The sequence below is a fragment of the Cajanus cajan genome, chromosome 5 (genome assembly GCF_000230855.2).
Source record: "Cajanus cajan strain Asha chromosome 5, NIPB_CcT2T_4, whole genome shotgun sequence".
Lineage (NCBI taxonomy): Eukaryota > Viridiplantae > Streptophyta > Magnoliopsida > Fabales > Fabaceae > Cajanus > Cajanus cajan.
The window spans coordinates 12,312,113-12,333,773 of record NC_138521.1 but is presented as its reverse complement, the minus strand read 5'-3'; the positions used below and the strand labels follow the sequence as shown (position 1 = coordinate 12,333,773).

The 21,661-nt window shown below is 31.9% G+C and overlaps 1 protein-coding gene across 1 annotated transcript; it reads left to right on the top strand.

The window, feature by feature from the left end:
- Positions 1-256: 256 nt before the first annotated feature.
- LOC109809894 (carbonic anhydrase 2) lies at positions 257-6,006 on the top strand. Its single transcript, XM_020373312.3, has 9 exons — positions 257-413; positions 603-664; positions 976-1,116; positions 2,646-2,694; positions 3,362-3,478; positions 3,634-3,687; positions 4,600-4,685; positions 5,266-5,371; positions 5,535-6,006. Exons 2-9 carry the CDS (start codon positions 612-614, stop codon positions 5,697-5,699), a joined length of 771 nt encoding a protein of 256 aa, XP_020228901.1. The 5' UTR covers positions 257-413; positions 603-611; the 3' UTR covers positions 5,700-6,006.
- The last annotated feature ends 15,655 nt before the right edge of the window (positions 6,007-21,661 follow it).

Here is a 21,661-nt window from a genome sequence, read left to right as displayed (position 1 = left end):
CATATTTAATAAATTAGATATTATTTTTATTTATATTTAATAAAATTAGATATTTTCTGTGAAGTGATCGAAAGTGATTGTACATTATTAACTAACTTACTTTTAGTTCTTTACATAGTCAATGTTATTCTCTAATTAAAATTAAAATTTTATTTTAATAATATATTAAATGTATATTAATAAAATTTATATTAAATGGTTTAAAAAAAACTTGTGGTATTACGTGAGTTTTCTGGTCCCCTTGGTGACTCTCCATCGCTCTTGAAGCGCGTGAAACAACACTCATCCATCATTAATATAACTCAAACTCCAACCTCGCCATTTTCCTTCACCTCTATCACAATTCACAAACACAACCTCTCACTCTCTTCATCATAACAACCAAAACAAAACAAAACAAAACAAAACAAAAGGTTTGTACTACAACTATTCCCTTTCTCTTTCCAGATTCACGCCATCTTATTATTATAATCCAATTCACATCTCTCTTTCCGCCAATTCAATTTCCTACATCTGCATGTACATGTTATCCATCACGTCCCAATTTTTAAACCCTTTTTTCTCGTCTTCTCATCGATTCTAACTAACTAACTTCGTCGCAGAAGGAGGAAATGGCAGCGGAGACATACGAGGAAGCCATTGCAGCGTTGACGAAGCTTATCAGGTGAAGGAACGAACTATGATGACTTTTTGTGATTTTTTTTTTTTTTTTTTTTTTTTTTAATTCTGAGCGAAGAAACTCCACAGAACCGTTTCCTCTGTTCTCAATTATGAGAAAAGTAAAAGAACGTTGTTGTTGTGGTTTGGCGTGGGTTCCTCCGCCATTCTCGACTTACCAAACGAAACCGCGTTTTGTTTTGTATGGGCGAACGAGGAGGTGGTGGCAGTGGGCCCCGCCCAGCCCAATCCTTGGGCCTGTGGGCCCGGCACTGACGCGTTAGTTATGACCTTTTGTTTTTGCTTTTGTTTTGGCAGCGAGAAAGCGGACCTCGGTGGCGTCGCCGCCGCCAAGATCAAGCAGTTGACGGCGGAGCTGGAGGCCGACCGGTCGAAGGCGTTTAACCCGGACGAGAGGATCCGAACCGGGTTCGCCAACTTCAAGAGTGAGAAATTTCAGTGAGTATTGTCTATCCTTATTATGGTCTTCGCCTATTATCGTTTCAGTTTGAAATTCCGAACCTCGACGTAAGACGTTGTCTTTGTCTGCGTAGAATATGCGTTTCGTTTCACTGTTTATGCATTGTCAATTACCTTTGCTGCCCCTTCTAGCCTGTTCCAACTTCTTATTTATTATTAATCTAAAATATAAATTTATATATTTAAATATAATTATTATTTATATCATTAATTACAAAATATATTAATTTCATCGATGACTTCATTTACAAATCTGACTTCATTTAATTCATGTTTGAATAAATTTTTCTATAATATTTAAAAAATAAAAATGAAAATTAGTTTTTTAAGTTTTAATTCTTATTTATAATTTAATGATTTAAGAAATTAATATGAGAATTTTTCTTATATATAAATTAATTTTAATTAACGAACTTTTAAAGGATTTTATAAGTTATGGAAAAATTATTGATACCTTAATCCAATTAGAACAAACGGCTTGTCGGTGGATGATGAAGTGAAAGGTTATTGCGTTTGGAGCACTTATCATATCAGTATAAGTTTCTGTTACCATGGAATTCATTTGGTGTGGGTCCCATTTCGCTCACAACCTCAAAAAGCTGAGAGACACGTCTTAATGGTACTTTTCTTATTTAAGTGTGATAAGCGACATAGTAAGTTGACCTTTAATTATAAATTGAACAGATCACATGGAGAATCATCATAAGGGATCACACATCTCCCACCTTAATTACTAAGTTATGGGTACATGTTAAAATATTACTACTAGTAGTTAAAAGAGTTATATATATATATATATATAGAGGGAAGATACGACAGAAAATTTATTACGAGAGATGAGAGGGTTAAAATATAATTTTTAAATTAATTAAGTGAGAGAAAATTTAAGATTTAATTAAATAAGAGAAAATTAATTTAAGGATTATATTTTAACTCTCTTATCTCTCATAATAAATTTTTTCTCTTCCTATATATATATATATATATATATTATAAAGAGTGTTATAAGCGTGCTTTTATCATGATTTATGGTTAACAAGACAACATACGCATCTATTGCTAACTATTGTCTTGTAAATGGTTAACATGACAAAAATAAAGTATGCGCATCAATGATTGTGAGCCATCGTGTTTGTATGAGAAAAGTAAACACATTTAGCATTTAATTACAAAATTAATTATTAAGATTTTAATAATTCTAAAATCTATTACATGTATGTATGTGTTTTTATCAAATCTCAATTATTATTTTTTAATAAATAACAAATCATTGTAGTTTGTCTTAAAAAAATTGTGCTTACTCTATGGATATCCAACTCTGATTAGAAAAAATGACCTTGTTTTTTTGTGTTCTCAACCTTCGTTTTTGGAGGTGTTGATCATGACAAATACTCGTTTTAATTTACTTTGGATTTTAACTAGAGAAGAAATCACAGTTTCATTGGGTGGTTGGTTGTTCTTAATTTGTTTTTATTTATTTATTATTGTTATTGTTATTGTTATTTCAGGAAGAATCCAGAATTATATGGTGAACTTGCCAAAGGCCAGAGTCCAAAGGTCAGACACGTTATTTGACTTAATTTGATTTTCATAATTGTCCATTGCGCGATTCGTAGGGTCAATTTCCCTAAACAGTGTATAAATGAGACCGAGTCCACTGTTTTAGAAGTTAAATTATGAATTACGTTGTCAAACGTACGCGCATCCGTGAACTATTATTATTCTACAATGTAATTGTTTCAATCAGGAAATGGTCTTCGTCAATCTCATTTCTCTAATTATTTTCATGTATGCTTTTATGACTTTTGATATCCATACGTATAAAGTATTATTTGTAGCAATTTTTAAGAACTGACCTTATGTTATTAAACAAATAGTGTTTGACTTGATTGTTTTCAAGTTTCTCTTCCTTTTCAAAGACAAATCAGGTCATCACACAACTTTGGAAAAATTCTAGAAAATAAAATCATTTCTTAATGAACAAAAGCCTCAAAATATAATAACTAGTTTGAATACCTTCCATTTTAGGGAGGAAAGAAATCTAATTATTTCAACAAATTTTATGTGCAAACTTGTAAAAGTTGACTATTTGTAACTTGTTGCAATAAGTTTTAATTAAAGTTTATTAATTCTCATTCTATAAAAAATTATTGGATGACTCTTTGATTAAGTATTGCTAAATGCTAATTACTTATTATTGTAATTGCATTTCCCACTCTTGCAGTTTATGGTGTTTGCTTGCTCAGACTCGAGAGTTTGCCCATCCCATATTCTGGATTTCCAACCGGGTGAAGCCTTTGTGGTCCGAAATATCGCCAACATGGTTCCACCATATGACAAGGTTTAATTTGTCTATCAAATGTTTGACTAATGTCATGTAATGCAATGCTATTAAAGAGCAATTAAAATGTACAGTGATTGAATGTCACAAATTCGTCGTCAATTAGTGTGTTTCCAATCCAAATGTTTGACTTGCCCTTTTGTTAATTATTTCAGACGATGTATTCAGGAACAGGGGCGGCCATTGAATATGCAGTCTTACATTTAAAGGTAAATAAATAGCCATCCACTTTTTTTCCCCTATAATATAAAGTGGGTGGGTCATGCATGTGAAAAGTAGAACGTTTGGTGGCTGAGAAATAGTCTATGCTTCATTATTTGTAGGGAGCCACACGCATCTAGAGTTCCCTCTTTCACATGAAAAAACAGTATTAAGTTGGGAAAATGTTACACAACCATTTTTAGATAAACACAGTCCAAAAATGGTTTAGTTGATAGATATTAAACACTTATACTATTCATATAATATACTTTATGAAACTTTATATATTACTATTCTCTCTCTTTATCTCCACTTATTTTATCACACATTTTTTAAATGATATATAAATGAGTAGTATGATTATCATTTATTTTTAACCATTCATACTCTTATCTATCTACCTATTTATCTATATATATATATATATATATACATATTAAACTTTACATGATTATAAATGATTTAATAGTTCATTACATTATTTTATTTTAATATATAATGATATATTTAAAATATATGTAAATATTCATTTTTGATAAACATGTAAAAAAAAGTTCAAGTCATGTAAATTTTAATATACATAATATTGAGTATTGTATTATATAATTAAATAGTTAGATTGACTAAATTTGTATTATATAAAAAATTATTAAATATATAAGATTTGATATATATTTCCATTATTTACTATTTTATTACGAATTAGGTCGTTTTTGTCGAATTGTAACCCGATACCTACCCACCACACCTTCCATTCAGAATCACGAAGAAAATAAATGAGGAAAATAAAGGGAGAAAGTGGATAAGTTAGTGATAGTGGTGCAGGGATGGATGAACAAAATGCCTTTCTTTAAAACTAGAATAGCCTTTTACTTGTTTATTTTTGTGGTGGTTGGTTCTAAAGGGAATGTCTTATACAGGTGGAGAATATTGTGGTCATTGGACACAGCTGCTGTGGAGGTATAAAGGGCCTCATGTCTATCCCAGATGACGGGACCACTGCAAGGTAAAATCCACCTTATTATTGGTTGCATCTCATAAAAGAAGGATTAAATTAATAATTTTGCATGCCAAAAGGATTAGTACCGAAAGTACATATGTTATATTTATAACCAAAACAAAAGTACATGCGAAAATTCTAAACTATTTTGATTACTTTTTAGAATTTCCAAGTAACTTGGTGGTTCACCGATCCCTTTTTTCAGTCCTAAAATGCTAAGTAGAGTCATCACTCACATGCCAGCCTCCAAACCTAACCAGTAAATAAACAGTTTTCATTCCCAGTTGATCACACCTTATTGTAGGTAACAGAATAATTAAGGGGCAACGTTTGAGAAATATTCCCGTTCCACTGTCATGCTATATAAGTCACATTATATTAATGTTCAAAGGGTATATGAGAAAGGAAAGATGTTTATATATATTAGAAAATTAATCATATAATTTTTTTTGGTGGGAAGATTGTTTGAATATCATAATCAATACTAGTTATTTGATTTATTGCTTACTAGATTCCCTGATGAATTTTATTTTATGTACTATACGGTGATTTCCATGAATTTAACGTTCTACTTAAATTCGTGCAGTGAATTCATAGAGAATTGGGTCCAAATTTGTACTCCAGCAAAGTCCAAGGTTAAAACAGAAGCAAGTGCATTAGAATTCTCGGAGCAGTGTACGAACTGCGAGAAGGTAAGTAACTTTTACTTGAGGAGCTCTACGTCCCACACCACTTTGTTATATGGTGTCATAACTTGTTTCTAATAAGCTATGTGAGTATGTGACACTTAGTATGGTAGTTATGCTACATATCTCTTATATGTTAAAGTTAATTTTCTTTGGCACTTAAACGCAGGAAGCTGTGAATGTATCACTTGGGAATCTATTGACTTATCCATTTGTGAGAGATGGGGTTGTGAAGAAAACACTTGGTTTGAAAGGTGCACATTACAATTTCGTTAAGGGAACCTTTGAGCTGTGGGATCTGGACTTCAAAATCTCCTCCTCAGTATCCGTTTAAGACCACTAAATGGAAGAGTCCTTAACCCTACCGTGCATGATCTATGTAATGATGTACATGACTTTCCCTTTGCATGCTGTGATTTGTAATTGTAAAAGAAAAAGAATCCCCTCCCCATGTTTTTCCTCAAATTCCCAGAAAAAGAAACATCACTCAGCTAGAATAATGGTCTTAGACCAACTCAATAAGTTATGTACTTATGTTTATCGTTTTCTGATAAATAGTGGTTTTTCTTTCGGCAGACATTAAAAACTGATACTTGAGAAGTGCATTAATTTAGTACAAGATATGTTTAGATTTTTTTTAATCTTAAATGCTCCTAAATATTCTAGGAGCATGAATGTATTCCCCGTCAACAAATTACCGTTCATATATTAATATAAAACTGGATGGACAAGATGACTAATTAATAAGTAAAAGAGGGAGATGGTCATGGTCAGATGGATATGTTAATATTAAATATTTAATTAGATTAAACCATCACTTTGAGTCACTAAATATATATATATATATATATATATATATATATATATATATAGCGGTTTTGGTTAGTGCTCAAGTAGAAGGAAATTATTAAAAATAATATGTTTGTAAGTTCCTTCCTTCATTTATATTAGTATGAGTGAATTAATGACAGTTAAATAACGTTGTTAACAGTGGCGTAACTTCAATAAAAAAATTTGGAGATATCAAATTAATTTTTTATAAATAAATTAATTTTTTTATTAATTATAAATAATAAAATTCCTCATTTTTTTACTCAAAATAAACATGTATAATAATAAAATTCAAGAAAAGTATTATCATTCACTAATCATTTCATAAAATAATCATAAAGGGGAAATGAGCTTTTATTTAATCCACCAAAAAGTCCAATACAAATTCAAATTTGTAACGTAACCCAAAAGTCTTTTTTCTCTATTTTTCGTCACTGCCTATATGATTTCATTTGCACATCATAAGGAATGATAAACACAAAGACCATAGTTAAATGAGAAAAAGGGGAAACAAAACACAAAGTGGCGGAGAAACAATAAGAGAAGAAAAATAATAAGTGAAAAATGATATAGGAAAAATACCAGTGTGAAGGGTGAAGGCATCGGAGAGAAGAGAAGTCCTAGTTGGCTAGTTCATAATGTTAGGAGGGGAGAGGAACTAGAAAGTCATGAATGTGAGTGAGTGATTAAAAGAGAATTCTTGATTCAAGAAAAAGGCTTTCTAGCTTTCACTTTCAGCTTTGGAGACTTCTTTGAGAAGTTAACCGGAAAAGAGATAATAAATTCAAACTTTTAATTTTATTATAATTAATAATATAATAATATATAAATATAATATTAAATATATATTAAATTTTAAAAAAGTTTGGGGGAGCCTCCCCTTAAAAGACCCGCCCCTGGTTGTTAAGAGAGTAAGTGTGACATGTTAAGTGTTAGAAAATCAATGGTCGTGATTAGATATCAAAAAACTTCTTTTTTAATTTCCTGAGATCTTGAATCTTTCTTTTGAATTTTGTTTTTCAATTTTATTTTCACAATTACGAATTCATCAAACAGCCTCAAAAATACAATCTTGATTAATTTTTACGTATATGACAATTATAATATGAAGATCAACGCAAAATACACAATTATAAAGAAGAGAGAAGAAAAACACAAAATTATATTGTTTCACTCTCACCATTTGAAAGTTAGATCCGGTCTTTAATCAATATCACTAAAATTTTCACTAAAAGTAACAATTATTTTTCAATACCTTTATCAAATGAAGAAAGCGTTCCAATATTCCTCGGGAAAAACCTTTCTTATCCACCACTAGCAAATCCCGCTATTACCAATAAGAAACTTATCTCATTTAAAAACCACCTAATCCCTAAGTGAACAAGGAAAGTATCACGTGAGTAGTGTTGATAATATTATACAAGAGCACAAATCAAACCACTTGACTTTTGAAGAAAAACTTGAGATATTACATGAGCCAATATGATTTTCAAGTAATGCTGTTAAACACTCATAATAACTCTTTATCTTTTAAAAAAAATTGTTAGATTTGGACTTTTAATAAAAAAAAAATTATTTAAAAAATTATATTTAAACTCATAAAAAGAAATCTGTTAAATTTTATAGATCAACTTATTTATCTATATAATATAATAAAAATTTCAAATATGATTAATTAAATAACTTTATAATATAATAATATTAATAATTTAATATATATATATATATATATATATATATATATATATATCAGTAGCATAGTGTTCTTTTAATATATTATATTTTTAGTTTTGATTTTTTTTAAATTCTTTTAGAACTAAATTTTAGTAGTTCACATTTTTTATCATGCAAATTAAAAAATAAATTGACCTATTTAAAATTAAGATTATTGTTTCATTTAGCTCCATTAATATAAAATAAACTTTTAAATAAATTAATAGGTTAATTCACATTTTTTAATTAAGTAGTCTATACCTAAAAAGAACCTATAATAAACAATAGATTATACTTATGTTAATTTTATAGAATATATATTTATATTTGCATAAGGGAAACGAGAAGAATTCTTATATTTATCCTTTTCTTTAACAAAAAACAAATCTATGTTCCATTTTTAAGTGTTAAAAAAACTTTTACTCTTTCGATTTATTAGAAAATATTATAAATAATGATGATTTGATTTTATAAACATTATAAATGATATATTTAATGCATTTGTCTTAGATAGACAAAATAATTCGTCTAAAAGACTACACATCATCATAATCAATTATCTTTCTTATACAATATGAAAAAAATTTCTTTATAAAAAAACATTTGAATTTGTTAACATTAAAACTTGTATTTCTAAATGATTTAAAAATTTTCTTTTGATCTAACAATTCTTGTTATCATTAGGAACTTTAATATTTTCTATCATATTATAAAAGACAAAACTATAAAACTAGCATGCTAAACTAGCATGCTTGATCTTCTATTCTTTATTCATTATATCTTATTGCTAAGATTAAGTTCCAAGTAGTGTCTTAATTATCCTGCTATGTGATTTCCATGTCATTATGGATTAAAACGAACTCTATAGGGACTAAATAAAGATTAAAATGAAATATTTAAGCCTTTTTTGTCTTCTTTTTATTTATTGGTTAAACCATCACTTTGGTTCCGTGATGCGCATAGAGGTTTTACTTTGGTCTTTCTTCTATTTCTCTTTCTTTTGTCACTCTTTCATTCTTCTTTTGTCTTCTCCCCCTCAAACATCTCTTTCTCTCCCCTGTCTCTCATATATCATTTCTCTTTTATTATTTCATGTTTTTCATTTCTTTTTCTCTCACTTCTCTCTTTCTTTCTATTGCCTTTTCCCCCCTCCCTTCTATCTCTTTTCTCATGCATACTTCTTGTTCTTTCACTACCCCCTTTTCCCTATCTCACTTCCCTTTCTTTCCCATCTCTCTCTCTCCATACTTTGTTCCATGACTGTAAATAAACGTGCAAACCACCAAATTTTATCTTATTTATATTCTTAGTCCACATAATACAAAACATTGTATCCTTAGCCAAAGTTAATATTGGCTTTTCCTTAAACTTCAATATCCCTAAGTTAAAAGCTTCACAACAATTGTTGCTAATGTTATTAATCTTAGGGCCTTCATGAAAACAGGCCTTTGTATATACTTGTTCGGGTCACTTTACGGAAAAGATGTGACGCTTCTATAACCGCCTTCTAGAACAAAGAAGACTTATGAGATAAAAAAATCCATGGAGAATATATATTTTAGAGGTATCAAAATTAGCTAATTTGGCTCACACAAGTTGATTCACTATAAATTATTGTTTTTAAATGCGTCAATCCAACCTAATTCACTTGGTGAGTCAAGAAAAATTTCAACTCGCCTCAATCCACTACGGGTTGGTGGATTAATCGGATCAACTCATCAAGTTTTTTAAAGTTTTAAAAAAATTAATTACATGTTCCTATTTTTAATAAATAAAATAAATTTCCATCCAAAAATCAAGTTTATCATTGGTCCAAATCTAAATACAAAATAAAAAAATCAATTAAAATTTCAAGTGACAAGTGCATAAAACATAAACAATTTTTTTTACTGGTAGTGGGTAAAATAATTTAATGTGACTCATTTCTACTCAAACCCGTTTGACTTACGAGTTAGAATTTATTCAAAATTGGTACATTTTTTTTAACCTGGCCCAATCCAACCCAAACTTGAGGTGAGTTGGGTTTACCCATTGGGTTAGACTCATATTGACACCTAATATGTTTAGCCAAATGACAAAAAAAATGGTGAAAAAAGAGAGAGAAGGAATTGTTCCTAGAGGATAACCAAAATGAGAACACTTAAACTTTTTCACCATATCTTTATTGCAAAAAGATTAATCATCCACAAAAAAAGATGTTGTTGGAAGAGCCTAATACAAAATATTTCTACTGCAGTCAATTAGGACACATGAAGAAAATATGTAAGTCTCATTAGCAATAAGGAGAAGGGCCAACATTGTTAAAGATAACTAGTAGAGGAACACTTACTTTCAATGTCATGTTTTACAACTAATAAACCCACAAAATCTTGGCCTATTAATACCGATTGTGTAAACCATATTATAATGATTGAAAACTATGTAAAAAAACTTAATAAAACATATATTTTTTAAGTTAGAGTGGAGAATGAAGCCCATGTTGTAATAAAAGACATAAGAATAATTGTAATTAAAATCCACTCATATTTAAAGTTAATATTAATTTAATATGTTTGTCCCTGTAGTTTGATCAAATTTTTAATTAGATCCCTATAGTTAAAATTACTATAAAATGTTTGTTATAGTTTAAAAATCTCGAAATTAAATCCTTTACTTACTAATGCAATTAAAATTTTTAGTTTATGCCAACCGGATGTTATAACATGGCAATTACCTTTTTATTTTCATTTATTTTAAATTCTTCTAAATAAATTTTCAAGTTTTGACAAAATTTAAGATTCCTTTATAGTGTGTTGGGATGAAGATTTTTACAAATTTAAAGAATTTTAAATTTTTGGTATTCGAATTACTTTGATTTCAATTTCTATCATTCTTAAAATGTTTTGTTTGGATAAGTCAATTTAAATTTTTTAAATTTTAAATTGTTAGGTTGAATATGATAATTTGATTTTACCATGATAAAATTGGTTTTAAAAATAATTTATATATTGAGATTTTTACATTAAATTTCATTAAAAATAAATATTAGCCAATTTTTAAATATTTAATAATTTTAAAAATATTTTTGAATATTCAATAATTAAAAAAAAAAAAAGAGATAAGAGATATGATCAAATATATAATTAAAATAAGAAAAAAAATATGAAAAATTTTAAATTCTTACTTTTTGGGAGAATTTAAAATTCAACTATTTCAAAGAATTTCACAAAATGTTTGAATTTCAAATTCTTTATAAAATCTTCATCCAAATAAGGTATTTCATCTTAAAGAATTTGAAATTCTTCAAACAAATGAATTACTCCATTTAAATTTTCTATCCAAACACATTAACATTTATATTTAAATTAGTTTAATTTTCAAGCTCTTCGATGATTTTTAATAATGAGGAGTCCTCGGCTCATTACAATAACCTACTTAACCTGCTTATTACAGATAATCACTAATGGATCCTCTTATGGGCCTACATATGGGCCTAGGCCCATTAAGGTTAGTATAAATAAGTGTGATTAGTGACAAAGAAAGGTACGTTTTCATAATTACCAATTTGATTAGCATTGATATCTTTGAGACCGAGGACTGACTTAAGCATTGGAGTGCCTTTTGCAGGTACTCCTCTCTTTCCCTAAGATACATCATGGAAGACGAAGACCCAGCAAGAGTAGCAAAATTACCAAGTACCCTCGTGCAGGTACATTTTGGCGCCCACCGTGGGGCCCGATTTTGAAGGCCCTCATTGTTTATTTCTTTTGTTGGAAGAATAGTTTGTAGAAGATGGTTACTACCAAGAAGAACAACCACTCAGTTCAACCCGAACAGGACTCGGGGCTGATTGCTATGGAAGATCAAATTGATCTCTCAGATGCTGTGAATATGCTTTGTGAAGAAATAGCAGCTGTCAAGCAAGCTCAGGAAAAAGATGCTCAGGAGCTTGAAGCACTTAGAAGAGAGAATGTCAAGTTAAGAAGCTTGAACAGAACTTGGAACCCTACTGAACATCCCAACAATATGAGGCCTCCTCATATCACGTACCAACAACTCCACAAACACACGTTTCTCCCATGCAATTGTCAACCATTCCTAGGCAACCTCACCCTCGGATAGTGGCAACACTGACTCATACAAGCATCTTTTCACTCAAAGCATTATGGAGACAACGATATCTGATAGCTGGAGAAATCTTCCTCTAGAGAAGTACGATGGATCCTCGGACCCCGATGACCATTTGAATGCATAGCTCACACAGGTTACCTTGTCGACAAAAGAAGACGTTGCCTTGTGTTTCCTCTTCCCCACTTCACTAAAAGGAGGAGCATTGAGTTAGTTCATTAAGCTTTCCCCCAGCTCCATAAATTCCTTTGAAGAATTGGCATCTTTATTTACGGTGCAATTTGCTACAAGCAGACCTTAACAACTGACATCATTGGCGTTGGCCAACATCAGATAGGAAAAGAAAGAATCCTTAAAGTCATTTATGGATCGTTTTAACAAAATCTCAATGGAGATAAGAAACTTGAACCTGGCTATTGCAATGGATAGGTTGAACACAGCGTTGAAACCCAGACCTTTTGTAAACAATTTATGCAAAAAACCTCTGTTGAATATGAATGACTTGAGGGGAAGGGCTGAAAAATACATGCCAATGGAGGAATTAACTGAATCAAGAAATCAAGCTAGAGCCGAGGCTATGCCAAGCAGAAGAGAAAACGAAAAGGAAAAATTACAAAAAAGACTAAAATGGAAGATATCGGAAGAAACTATAAAGTAAAAAGACCTCGTTACATTGACTACACCCCACTAAATACAAGCAGAGCAAGGATATTAGAACAAGTCCTGACATCAGAATTTTTAAGCATCCCAAGAAGAGACCATACACCCACGAGGGTAGATCTATCGAAATCATGTTCGTATAATCAAAACCATGGTCATTCAATAGAGTAATGTGCCGCTTTAAAAGATAAAGTGGAGGAGTTGATAAAACAAGGACAACTGAAAAAATATGTCAAAAATCATAACACTAACCGAAGGTACGATAATGAGAAAAATAGTTACACGCAAAGAGGAAGAGAGACAATATGATGCAAATTATATAGGAAAACATTCAAGCAAATGGGTATCCCAGAAGAAGAACTGAAACATTATGATGAACCGTTGGTAGTTTTTCTGGAGAACGAGTGACAACAAAAGGGTGTATCGACCTTTACACTTGCTTCGGTTACAATCAAGATATTTCAAAAACTATAAAGATAAAATATATTGTGGTGAATGCAAATACTTCTTATAATATTTTGCTAGGAAGACCATCGATCAACGCATTGTGAGCCATCATCTCAACCCCACATCCAGCCATGAAATTTCCTGGAGAATCACAAAAAATAATTACAATTCATGCCGAAAATTGCGAAAGAATGTTATATGGACGAGCTTGGAAAACAACCCAAGACCTCGGCCGAGAACCTACTCGGTCGAGCGTCAAAAAAAGACTCAAGACCTTGGTCGAGAACCTATTCGGTCGAGCGTGAAAAACAACTCAAGACCTCGGTCGAGGACACACTCGATCGAGCTTGAAAAACAACTCAAGACCTCGACCAAGAACCTACTCGGTCGAGCATGAAATAATGACTCAAGACCTCGGCCGAGGACACACTCGATCGAGCTTGAAAAAAAACTCAAGACCTCGACCGAGGACACACTTGGTCGAGCTTGAAAAACAACTCAAGACCTTGGCTGAGAACCTACTCGGTCGAGTGTGAAAAAATGACTCAAGACCTCAGCCGAGAGCCTACTCGGTCGAGCGTGAAAAAATGACTTAAGACCTCAGCCGAGGACACACTTGGTCGAGCTTGAAAAACCACTCAAGACCTCGGCCGAGGACACACTCGGTCGAGCGTGAAAAAACAACTCAAGACCTCGGCCGAGGACACACTCGATCGAGCATGAAAAACAACCCAAGACCTCGGCCGAGAACCTACTGGGTCGAGCGTGAAAAACAACTCAAGACCTCGGCCGAGGACACACTCGGTCGAGTGTGAAAAACAACTCAAGACCTCGGTCGTGGACACACTCGGTCGAGCGTGAAAAACAACTCAAGACCTTGGTTGAGGACACACTCATTCGAGCGTGAAAAACAACTCAAAACCTCAGCCGAGAGCCCACTCGGTTAAGCGAGAAAAATAACTCAAGACCTCGGCCGAGGACACACTCGGTCGAACGTGAAAAACAACTCAAGACCTCGGCCGAGAACCTACTCGGTCTAGCGTGAAAAACAACTCAAGACCTCGGTTGAAGACACACTTGGTCGAGCATGAAAAACAACTCAAGACCTCAGCCGAGGACACACTCGGTCGAGCTTGAAAAACAACTCAAGACTTAGCCGAGAACCTACTCGGTCGAGCGTGAAATGTGACACCCTCTACCCCAACGTTAATACACAATAAATGTAAACAATAATTTCTTTTTCTTTTTGAGTAAATAAAATCTTTCATAGTTTAATAACATCTTTCATGTATAAAACAATTGTTTCAAATCTCATAAGGTAGAAGATTCACATTCGTAATTCATAAATCATAGAAAGTCGTCTTGTAAGTATAAAAATTCAAGAAATCATATAAAGAAAAATATAGATTAATTCCAGCAAAGGTGGCAGTGCCTCCTAGTTAGGAACTAATTTATAATTTTCAAATCATGTAATAAAAATATAACAAAGATATTCATTCTGGTCTTTTATCAAGAACGTTCAAATTACAATTCTTAACATGCATTTTCCTTGGATTATAAACTTTATCTACATTATCTCTTTGTTAGAAATTACAAAAGAAGAGAAACTAAAGTTATTAAAACAATAACATATTAAACTAAGCTAACTATGCCCCGATGTCACATCCTATCAGAGCATGCCCAATTGAAGCCTTTAAGCCTCATCACCAACATCCTCATGATGTTGATCACCTGCATCATAATTTAAACATATACAAGGACAACAAGGGAGTGAGAAACATCTCACTTAGTTTCAGGTGCATAAATAAAGGTTAAATAGCCCACACACACACAACAAATATAAGTCACATGTAAATAACATACATAAATAATCAATATCACATATATATTCATTTATCATGCTATGATGTCATGGACTTGACTCATAAATGCATGCATGTGGCGCCATAAAGAAGTTTCACATATCATCACTGGTGACCCTAAGGTACACCTTGTTAGCATGTTACATCGTGGGTGACCCTAAGGTACACCTTGTTAGTCGTGGGTGACCATAAGGTACACCTTATTAGCATGTTACATCGTGGGTGACCATAAGGTACACCTTGTTAGTCGTGGGTATGCGGCCTCAGCGGCACACCTGGAGTAATATATGCATATGATGCATGTCATACATTTATAATCTCATTGACTCAACATTTAAATTATTACATAATTTCATTTAGTACATCATGTCATTATTTGTCATAGTCTCATAATCATAGTTTGTCTCAATAGTCCATTCTTAGGTCTCATGTCATTTGTCCATATTTCACAAGGTCATGTCATAAATACTCCTCATAAGGTCCGCACAGGAATTCACAGAGATCCAGAGAGCATTCTTGTTCATATTAAAACTCATTTATTATTAACATTAATTTCATATTCATTTATTACTTTTCAACAAAGAACAAAGTAGAGTAAATAGAAAATCAAACAGAACAACGACACCTTCAACAAAGAGCAAAAATAAAGTAAATAGAAAATCAGACAGAATAACAGCAAGGGATTGGGGGCCAATCCGACAAACAAACTATCCAACAATTATCCCCACACCCCTGAGCGAGGTTCTCACTCCCCCCTTACCTGGATAAGCAGGAGTTGAAACTTGGGCAGGGCTTCCTCCTCTGGATTCCCTCTTTTTCTTTCTCTCTCTCTCTTTCTTTCTTTCTTTCTTTCTTTCTTTCTTTCTTTCTTTCTCTCTCTCTCTCTCTTCTCTTTCTCTCTCTAGGATTTCACTTTCTTACTCTGTATAAAATTTTCACCCCCTGCCCCTATTTATAGGCAATCTAACGCACCCGGAACGGCCCGTACTGATTTCGGAACGGCCCGTTCCGGATCCTTCAAACATGGGCAAATTTTTCAGCTGGAACGGCCCGTTCCATAATTGGAACGACCCATTCCCAAAAAGCAGAACGGCCCGTTCTGAAACCAGAACGACCCGTTCTCAATCTCAGCAAAACGGCCCGTTCTCCCTCTGGAACGGCCCATTCTCCATACCAGAACGGCCCATTCCAAGGCCATTCTCCATACCAGAACAGCCCGTTCCAAGTTACCAAATTACCCCTATATCTTTAATAAATTTACGAAAATACCTTTAATAATATAATAATAATAATAAAATAATAAAATAAAAGTTGGGTGTTATATGAAAAAATGACTCAAGACCTCGGCCGAAAGCCTACTCGGTCAAGCGTGAAAAACAACTCAAGACTTCGGCCGAGGACACACTCGTTCGAGCTTGAAAAACAACTCAAAACCTCGGCCGAGAACCTACTCGGTCGAGTGTGAAAAAACAACTCAAGACCTCGGTCAGAGCCTACTCGGTTGAGCGTGAAAAACAACTCAAGATCTCGGCCAAGAACCTACTCGGTCGAGTATGAAAAAACAACTCAAGACCTTGGTCGAGGACACACTTGGTCGAGCGCGTAAAATAGCTCAAGATCTTGGTCGAGCTAGAAAAACAACTTAAGACTTCGGCCGAGAACCTACTCGGTCGAGCGTGAAAAAACGATTCAAGATCTCTACCGAGAACATACTCGGTCGGGCTTGAAAAACAATCCAGGCCTCAGCCAAGAACTTACTCAACTGAACACGTAAAAATAACTCAAGACCGTCAACCGAGTGTGGGAACAAAACAACTCTAAATCGATGACACGGTCGAACGTGTAAATAGAAAACCTTGGACAGAAGGCACACTAGATCGAGAATACGAGCAATATCAAACTCGGTTGAAAATGCAAAGCAATGATTGAGCGTGATTTGAAACATATGATTCTTCGGTCAAAAACAAACTCGGTCATGAATAAAAAACAAATCAAAGCTTATTAACCCCTCGGCCCAAAGCTTATTAATCAAATTTTATTCTTAATCCCTCGGCCTAGTAAAGTTATCGACTTAAAGCCCTTAATCGAAACTTTTGATGACACCTCGGCTAAAGACCTTCAGACAACCTTTTGAATATGTTAAAGACCCTTCGGCCAAGAAACTTTTAAAGTCCATTGCGTAAAAACTTTGTTAAAAACAATGATCACGAAATTTTATATATTAATAGTCCTCGGCCAAAAAATTGATTACGAAATTTTATATATGCTCCTCGACCAAAAAACTTGATTACAAAGTTTTATATATTAAATAGTTGGCGGCCAAAAAATTGTCAAGGCCACCCTTCAGTTAAAAACTTATCAAGTTCCCTTGTGATAATCATGACTCCTCGGCCAAAAGCTTATTAATCAATTTTTATTCTCATTTATGTATTCAATAATAAATTAAGCTCCACTTGAAAGCACACTTAGTCACTTTAGCCTTCGGCCTCACTTAACTTTTCTTGAAAATTTCTTACTAATTAGCCATGCAGTTTCGTGCGCTCAACCTTAAGCTTGTCAAGTTCGGCAGAAAACTCTTCATTTTTGTTGAGATCTAAGGCAATAGCAACTTCCAAATTCTTCAAGCTGGTGCGAAGCTTGTCCGTCTCAATGATCGGTTCCATCAAGAGGTTTGGGCTATTGCTATGGAACGACCCATCAACTCACACAAGAGAGACCACTTTGTCAACGAGTTCTCTTGAGACAAAAAGTTATGACCTTCCGGGGAAATGAACCTTGGCCGAAAACTTCACGAGTATTGATCGTCGGCTTCAAAAAACTGCTCAAAGCCAAAGGAGGTGGCAAGGTGCATGGAACAATAAAGGAAGGGGTCAAATGTTTTTGTTTCTTAGCCCTCATTTCAGCCTCGGCCTCGGTCTCCATGCGTTTAATGGTTTTACGCTTAGGGCCCTTGCCCTTATCTTTTGAAGATTCTTCTTCTCAGTCCGAGGAGGGACCACATCTACCAAAGGCTCAACAGGACGAACCCTGGCTGTAGGAGTAGTAGCAGCGGCCTCAGCCTTGGCACATTCTTTTTGGACTTGGCGGAAGGAAAGGACATTGGCACCAGAAGAAGCCATAATACCTACGAAAACGAAGAGACGCCTCGCATTAATGGAAAGACAACACTGTCAGAAAAGGCAACAAAATGACATACTTGCCCTCTAGGATTTCTCACACAAAGCGGCACACTTTTCTTTTAGGTTTTCTTCACTTTTTATTAATTAATAATTATTAAAAAGTTTTGAAATCCTAGAGGCATGTATACCAAATAAGGGTATGAGTACCAAGTTAAATATAAGAAAAGGATCCAGGACTCCTCGATATGATTACACCGAGGAGTCCTCGGCTCATTACAATAACCTACTTAACCAGCTTATTACAGATAAGCACTAATGGATCCTCTTATGGGCCTACATATGGGCCTAGGCCCATTAAGGTTAATATAAATAAGTGTGATTAGTGAAAGAAATGTATGTTTTCATAATTACCAATTTGATTAGCATTGATATTTCTAAGACTGAGGACTGACTTAAGCATTGGAATGCCTTTTGCAAGTACCACTCTCTTTCCCTAAGATACATCATGTAAGACGAAGACCTAGCAGGAGTAGCAAAATTACCGGAGTACCCTCGTATAAGTACAATGTCTATTAAAAAAATGAAAAGAAATTATATAACTTTTATTGGTATAATTTAAAATTTAAATCGAATATTTCAATTTGTGTCACACACAAAATAAATATTTATTTTATATAATTAAAATTTTAATAAATAATTTATGAATATGTACGTAATTTAAAAATAATACATCAGAGTTGTAAAATTGAGAATTTCTTTTGAAAAACAAAAATTTTTGTGTACATAATTTAAAATTTTAAACAATTTTAAAATTCAATTCAAATTATGTTCTGTTTATTTTCTTCAACAAACACGTTTTTAGGAATTTTCTCAATCTCTCGTCTCTTTTAATTTATCTATTTTACTTTTAGTTTTAAACTCAATTTTAATATGTTAAAATTATTAGCAATTAAAAATAATTTTAGTTTACAATAAAATTATTTATCTTGAATCTAAAATATAGTAAATATTTATTTAAAAATATTTATTTAATAAGATAATTTTTGAATAGCAATTTACGTGTATTTAATATATATATATATATATATATATTAAAGTATTAATTTATTAAAATTTTAATAGTATAAAATAGACCTTCTACTGCACAAATTTAAAACTTTAAATTATGCAAATAAAATGTTGTGTTTTGCATTTCTTTTCTTAGGTTTTAAATAGATATAAATTGAAAAATAGAGAGTTTAAAAGAAAAATATATATAATATAAATCTAAACATGAAAGGAATCTTAAAATTTTTGTGTAATTAGCATATCAAAATTAGAAACATTTGAAACAAATGAAAACTAAAAGGTAATTAATTACCAAAAGGTAATTGCTATGTCACAATATCTGGTAAGTATAAACTAACAAAACTTTAACAATGTTAGTGTGTGAATGATTTAATTACAAGATTTTTAAATTATAAAGATATTTAATTTTAGAGTGTTTTTAACAATAAGAACCTAATTACTTTTTGTTTTTTTGATAAAACCATAAGGACAACAAATTAATTTTACCTATGATGTTTTATACATTCTTGTAATTAATCAAAATCCTTTAAAGTGTTGCTTAATTATTGAAGAAAGTTACAAAGTGTTGATTTGAAGATTAATAGTTGCGTGATTAAAAATGCTAATAACATAAAAATAGTGATGAAAGTTTATTTATATGAACTTGATGAAGGAGGAGCGCCAAATATAAATGAAGAAAATAAAAATGAAGGATCAAAATCAAATGAAGAGCACATATGTATGATGCAATTTTTTTTAAAGAAGATTGATGTTTATGAGGAAAATGAAGATGATGAAGAATCATCTTCTAAGATCTATCAAATGTTCATTGTTTTATGGCACTTACAAGGAACAAATAAGCTGAATTTGATGAACAAAAAAGAATAAATGGATCGAGAAAGAAACTCAAGTCAAATATTAAGGTGATCTCACTTAAAAAAGATATTGATAAAAATTATATACAGAATAAAAGAAAGAAATCAAACATTTAGATGTATATTGAAATTCAAATTAGATGTTCAAAGATATTAAGACAATAAGAAGTGGTAAGTATATTTCTTAATATCTTTAGTCTTAAAAAGAAGGAATTTATCAGAAAATATGTTGTTAATTATTTATCTTTCACATAATTATATTTAAAGGTATTAATAATTTATTTTGATTATTTTAAGATTTATTTCCTCTTTTTTATAATATGATGTTATCAATATTTGAATTTTTATATTACAATAGTTGTATAATTTCTTAGTGCAATTATGAGCAATGTGACAAATTGTTTGTAAGAAAAGCACTAAACACACTTCTTGACTTTGGTCAGACCAGAGCTGAATAGGCAACTGTGACAACTTAGAAGCACTATAGTCATGTGACATGCTGCTTTGAGTGAGTAGATGATTCTCCTCTACAAGTTCACCAACACAAACCTCTAAAGAAGGAACATTTATGCGATTCAATAAAGTAGCCTGAGCAACTTCAAATTCAAGGCAAAGTTTCATTAGAAATTGATCATGTTTGCTAATTTCATAAATTGATTGAATAACAGCAAGCGAATGTGTAGGAACATCATAATGTTCATCTCATAAATTAAGAAAACCTATATATATATATGGTCTTGAACGAACATACAACCTTGTTGATATATTTGCAATATTGAGTTCGAGTTGAAAACGTCTCGCTACATTATTTTTGTTGTAAATTATCTTCAGGTAATTCCATATATCTTGAACAATATCGGAGAAGGATCGCAAATTATTAATCATTTGATGTTTAATGTGTTGGGATATAAATAATGTCTTACATTGTTAAAATAAGAAGAGAAATAAAAATTTATAAAATACATACATATTTCATTGGCTATAGATCTTTTAGATGATGACTAAAATCAATTTTATAAAAGTTTTGACCTAAAGTAGATAATGTCAATACTATTGTGGAATTATTTGTGTAAATACTCAAAATATCCTAAATAACAAATAAAAATAATGATATATATTATAACTCTTCTCTTGATAAAAATATCATCTCAAATAAGAATGAAAACATAATTCTAATAGTAGTATCACAATAACTAGTTGGTTAAACATAATTCTAAGATAAATACGATAAAATAACTCCACAAATAAGATAAAATAACCCCAACAAATAGAAATGAGACTCACGAACTGGGAACAAGAACCACCAACTAAAAATAAAACCCACAAATTAGAAAAAGGGTCAGAACACATGAACTAGACAAAAGACCAAAAGAGCCAAGAAAAAGAGCGACCAAAGAGGTAACGCCGAAGGAATCACAAGTCTAGTCGGAGACTTTTTGATACCATGTCAAAATCTTGTTTTGCTGTTGTCATTCATCATAATGTCTTGTTTAAATATTACATATAGACTTACAACCATAAATGACAATAATGACACCATTATTCTAATTCCTATAATTAGACGATCTAATTATATATATACATTGTATTATGTATACACAGATTATATACATCATAAAAAAGGAATTAGATTGA

Coding starts and splice junctions, on each gene's coding strand:
- LOC109809894 (XM_020373312.3), top strand. CDS start 612: ATGGCAGCGGAGACATACGAGGAAGCCATTGCAGCGTTGACGAAGCTT. Junction 1,117..2,645: donor TTCAAGAGTGAGAAATTTCA/GTGAGTATTGTC, acceptor TTGTTATTTCAG/GAAGAATCCAGAATTATATG. Junction 5,372..5,534: donor AGTGTACGAACTGCGAGAAG/GTAAGTAACTTT, acceptor ACTTAAACGCAG/GAAGCTGTGAATGTATCACT.